At 46.0% G+C, this 5,251-nt stretch overlaps 1 protein-coding gene across 1 annotated transcript; it reads right to left on the bottom strand.

The window, feature by feature from the left end:
- Window positions 1-1,801: 1,801 nt before the first annotated feature.
- LOC134517183 (vitelline membrane outer layer protein 1-like) lies at window positions 1,802-3,746 on the bottom strand. Its single transcript, XM_063338475.1, has 3 exons — window positions 3,576-3,746; window positions 2,848-2,942; window positions 1,802-2,131 (listed from the first exon to the last, which is right to left on the bottom strand). The coding sequence occupies exons 1-3, from the start codon at window positions 3,744-3,746 to the stop codon at window positions 1,843-1,845; spliced, it is 555 nt and encodes a 184-aa protein (XP_063194545.1). The 3' UTR covers window positions 1,802-1,842.
- Between the last annotated feature and the right edge of the window lie 1,505 nt (window positions 3,747-5,251).

The following is a 5,251-nucleotide window of genomic DNA, read 5'->3' on the forward strand; positions in this document are numbered from 1 at the left end:
GCAGAAGGTCTGGCTGGAAGATTTTGTATTAATTTTTTGAAAATAAAATCATTCAAACCCAGGAATCTTTGTAAGACGTCTTCTTGCACCACTGAGGTTGCTGGAGATGCATCAGTTTACTCCAGCGGTGCCTCAGGAAGCAAAAGACAAGAAGCAATACCCTGTACAGTACAGCCAGAGCCAAGAGAAATATTTTATTCTCCGCCTGGCTGCAGTAGATGCAATCAATCCTGAGTTCTGTATGGTTGGCTTCTCCGCTCATCACCCACTACTTGGAAGATTCCTGCGTTGTCAAAAATAGGGACTGTGAGGCAAAATGACACAAGCATCCTGAGAAATTGCAATGTGCTCCAAAGGCCAGTTCCAAGACCAGATATCCAATGACTGCTGTCGGCTTTGCCAATAAAATTGATAATCATCACTTCCCTGACTCAGAGAAACTTTTTATGGCAGCGAGTATTAGACACTGAGCACTGCCACCAGAGACAGTACACAGAGTTAGACAGACCAGTGATCTACTCAAAAGCAAACCCCTGATTTTTTTTATCGAAACCCTTTTACCAAAGAACATACCATGTTTATTCTATTATTTTGCCTGGTGTATTCCATTCCTTTTTAAAGAAAGTACAGTTGTTATTATTTGAGTATTTTTTGAGGTAAGTGACAGGAAGAAAATTTCACATGGATGAAGAGCCAGAGCGGTGATAGCTGCTGTGTGTGTGCTAAGCGGGGGATGTGAACTGGCAGAAGGCACCTCCATCCATCAGGTCTGTGCTGCTCCACGTGGATGTGGTCCTGTACACGATACCCCCACAGCCCAACCAGTCACATAGAGAATGACAACACCATGCTCCCACCTTGTTTCAAGTACACAAAAATGCATAATGCATTGGTTTGAGGGAAGAGCAACAGCTGCACTTCCTAAAAGGTGCTCAGAGAGGCAATAAGTCTTCTTGAACCCTTGCCAGAGAGGCCCGGTGCCTCAGACATTAGGGCACAGTAATAATCTCCAGGCATGATTTTTCCCCAAATTGAGAGTGCATTCTTTACAGCTAGCCCATCAGGACAAGGTAATAAATTCAAGCTTATCCAGTAAATTGGAGCATAAAAAATGGATGAATGACATAGAATTTATTTTTAGTTTGGATTCTCCCCATTCTATTTAGAGCATGAAGCCCAGAGGCAGCAAATGAAAAAACAAGTCCCATGAAAATGAGTTTTGCATTAACAGCTGGGTGAGCCAGTGGAGCACACAACAAAGCAGCGGCAAGGGAGGTTTGGGGAGCTCACCCAGCTGGCACCATAGCCATGCTTAGGTGGATGCTCAGCATAAGCACGCTTTCTAACCATGTTCCCTAAGGCAGGAGCTCAGGTATGAGCTAACAGATTTATTGTAAAAAACATGTACAAGTTTTGAGGCAATACAAGTTAGGAGTGGGCAATGATACCAAACCTCTGATGCTTCTCATGAGCCCACCCAAATTTCCATTTCACCCCGTTTAGCTCTCAGGAAAAAAAAAGTAAAAAAAAAAAAAAAGTTGAGAAATCTGTTCCTCAGCTCTGAGCAATTGTCAGAGATTGGGCATTTTCCCAGTGGTATACCAGCAGTTACGTGATGTGATGATTCTTGTGAATATGATACGCTTCAGTAACTATGAGAAGCTATGCTAACATAGTGGTAGCTGTAAAAGACATCATCATGTAAGGCATTGTCCAGTACGGCAAGATGCAAGCAGTCAAAACATCACAAGACCCTGTATGAAGCTAGACCCAAGCTTTACTGATGTTTCACTTGCTGTGGGATATGTGATGTGCAGGCAGTGATGAAGACAGAGCAAGTGCTCATCTACAGCAGAGGAACTTCACATTGTTGAGCGCTGTGTCATCCTGAAGCCCCTGTGGGGGCTCTACCTTGGTCTGGAGACCACATATGTTGCAGCTTTTGCTCCATGGGCCGAATCTACCCCACGATAGTCCATCACCTACTAGCACAGTTGCATCTGAGCATCTGAACTGGATGTTGTTGGCTGCTGTGTCATCACCTCCTCCTCCTTGGTACTTCTCTGTTCTCAGTGAGAAGGAGACCAGGTAGCCTCTAGGGCAAACCTGAAAGCTGGTCCAGGTACCCCACCTGACAAAAAAGACAGAGGAATATCTGGGTGCTGCAGAACACTGCAAAATGCTCCTTCTCCTAACCTTGCTGCCCTCAAGCTTAACACTTCCTTGCTCACAGCAGTGACCACCACAATGTCCTGCTGCAGTCTGGGGACCCTTACTTTCTCCTTTTTTCCTTCCTTCCAAGGGTGTACTTTTCTCTTTATTGGTATCTCATCAGAAAAACACCAGGAAGTCCAAGATTAGACAGTTATGATTCTGGTGGAAAGTCTAAGGACAGCGTGGGCACTTGTTTTATGATGAAACCTTGACCCCATCTGACCAGTACGCACCAGGCAGCAGGGAGAGCAGACACTGTCCCATCCAGAGCAGCAGGGCCAGGGCTTCACCCAAACAGTTTATAAATGTATGGTTAAAACCCCCTTTCCTTGCATCTGCCCCACGGATTGCATATTTCCAAGGGGGACTCTAGCCCTGTAACGATGCTTGGGTTGTTCATAGTGCTTGGCAGAAACCTCAAGAGCAAACAGAAGGTGATAATGTGAAGTAACTGTGTTTAATTACCCTAAAAATGAATGAACAAAAAACCCAACCACTTATTTTAATTTACTTTATACCCCAGCACTATGCAGACAAAGCAAGTCAGAGAAGAGACCCCTGCAAATGGTCACACCTATGGTTATTTTGTTGAGGTGGTGCACAACAAACAAGGGAAAAAACAGTGTTACTTACTCCCCCACGAAGGACTCGATGACAGAGTCATCTTGACAACGCAGGCGTATGCCGTTCAGAGCTGTGTCATCTCTTCCAAACTGGGAGGGCTCCACCTGCAGTAGAAGATACACAGGGACAGAGGTGAAGGCAAGAGGTAGAAGACTCAGGAAAAGTAATTTAAGTGCCAGTCATATAAAGTCTCAATCCCTTCCTGTAAAGAGAAAGAGAAAATTCCTTGGGAAGCACATGGAAAAAGATGTCTGTCATACTAAGAAACCATAATATACCTATATTGTAACATGTTCTTCTTCGTATTTTCTAACTATTTCTGATCCAAGGTGTGAGGCAGAGACTCTGAGTCCCAGGGGAGATGCTGGAGGAGGCTGCAGCAGCAGATTTTGGCACTTACATGGCTTCTCCCAGCAAAATCAGCCACATGGAGACCATGCATCTGCCAGCGCACCTCTATGCAGTTTGAAAGCAAAACAATTTTGGCAGTAGCTCTAGCTTTGCTGTATCTAATGGAGACCTCTTGTCCTTAAAAAACAAACAAACAAACACATATTTTTCTTTACTTTTTCTTTTTTTCTAGACCAAATTTTCCCAAAAGACTCATAGTTTTATGTACAGAGTACTGTACTCAGGAAGAGGAAAAACTCTGCAGAAAGTCCTTAGACTATAGGAGGTGGAGCGCTGCGTACCAGGGCGCAGAGACAGGAGACAGTGGGAAATAGGGAGAATTTTACCTTCAGCGCAAATCCATTGGCATAGCCATGGCGGCAAAATTGCCGACTCCCCCACTTGCCCCAGTGGCCTCCATTGGGCACAGTGAGGACAGAGGTGTATTTACGTGCCCCTGTGCCTGGGGTGTAGACAGAGAGGAGTAGGATGAGGGTAGCTGGCACAAGGACCTTCATCTCTTGCACTCTGCCTGTGCTGAAGGAGAGCTGGCATGTGGACAAGGGAATTTATACCCTGCTAAGGCAGCTTGCCTTTCCCCACCGGTCCATCGACAAACACCATACGAACAATCGTTTCCACCCGGGCAGTGACACAGCGCTTGCTGACCTGCTCGTAGTGCCCATGAAAAGCTTCCTTGGAGCACAGAGGGTTCCACAGCCAACATGCAGCAGATGCTGTGGCTGCAGGGGTATCCACCACCACTAAAGGGCTATAGTGAGACCTGCGTGATCCTTGCAGTGCTCGTGGTGCCTGTGGAGCAACTTGGCAGAGGCTTGATATCGATTCCTGCTGCTGGCCACGCATATACTTGGCCATGGGGATGTTTGCCTTTTGAGGGAAACTGTCATAATCATTTTAGTTATTGCTGGATGTCTGGCAAGACAGGTGAAACTATATTAAGAAACACAGAGGGCCTGGTCTTTAACAAGCATAAGTAGACTCAAGCCTTGTGTCTCCCAGCACCCTGTGTTGAATAGGATTCCTGGTAAGCTTGACACGTGTGTAGGCTATTCATAGTTTCAATGTCATTTTTTTCAATGTGAATTTTTTTTCAATAAAAAACACTCTGCTTTGTGACAAGCCTAACTGAAGTCAGGCATGCTGGGATGCCCACAGTGATTCTCAGAGAGACGGTAAAATAAATGCCATTGGGAGGGGAGATGGAAGGCAGATTTTACAGAAAGGTGATACTGAACCTGTGCAGTCTTTGGGGATGCCAGGATGCAGGGAGAGGTGAATTTGAAACCCTGGAGTTGAGACTCTCTTAACATACAGATAAGCAATTCTTCCTAGGGCTCTTAGGCTTGCAGGGTCTGGCAGAAGCTGTTTCTCTGTTCAAGAGGTAAAGAGGAGAATATATTTGAGGAAACTATCTCAAGGCTCAGGATTTTATAGCAAGATGGGGTGCCAAACCTTCAATTATCAGAAGACAAAGAGTCTCCCTCTTCTAGTTTTCTCTTTCAATCTCTGCTCGGCTCCCTCTGTTCCCTTCTCATTAGGAGACCATGTTGTCTTCCCCACCCTTGGCTCTGTAGTCCCCTTCTGCTTGTCAGTGCTTTGTGCAGGTGACAATATCTGCAAATGGAGATGACGGGAAGCTGAACGAGCCTTTCAGTGGAAGGCACCCAAGCAGCACGTCATGTGATGGAGACACAGCCTGTTTTTCTTCTCAAACCAGGGCTTTCATCTTGCTTCTCCAAGGAGGGTGTCAAAACCCAGAGGAAAAGTACTTTCCCACACAAGGGCCATGCAATCACAGCTGGCAAGCCAGGTGTGTTTGCTCAGACAGGGTCACACAGTGGCAGCTGGGGACACCCAGACCTGCCCTTGGCTGCACATGAATGGAAAGAAGCAGAAGGACTCAGAAAGAAATGGCTGGGACCTGGTGTTAACATCACAAAAGAGGCAGCAGGATCCCCACATTCGTTTCACCTTTGCTGGCCCCAAGTCGTCTTCCTTG

This window comes from Chroicocephalus ridibundus, chromosome 1 (genome assembly GCF_963924245.1).
Source record: "Chroicocephalus ridibundus chromosome 1, bChrRid1.1, whole genome shotgun sequence".
Taxonomy (NCBI): domain Eukaryota; kingdom Metazoa; phylum Chordata; class Aves; order Charadriiformes; family Laridae; genus Chroicocephalus; species Chroicocephalus ridibundus.

Excerpts from the sequence above, each read along its gene's own strand:
- LOC134517183 (XM_063338475.1), bottom strand. The coding sequence starts at position 3,746 with ATGAAGGTCCTTGTGCCAGCTACCCTCATCCTACTCCTCTCTGTCTAC. Across the intron at positions 2,943-3,575 it reads CCAATGGATTTGCGCTGAAG|GTGGAGCCCTCCCAGTTTGG; the intron begins GTAAAATTCTCC and ends CTTCTACTGCAG. Across the intron at positions 2,132-2,847 it reads ATCGAGTCCTTCGTGGGGGA|GTGGGGTACCTGGACCAGCT; the intron begins GTAAGTAACACT and ends CTTTTTTGTCAG.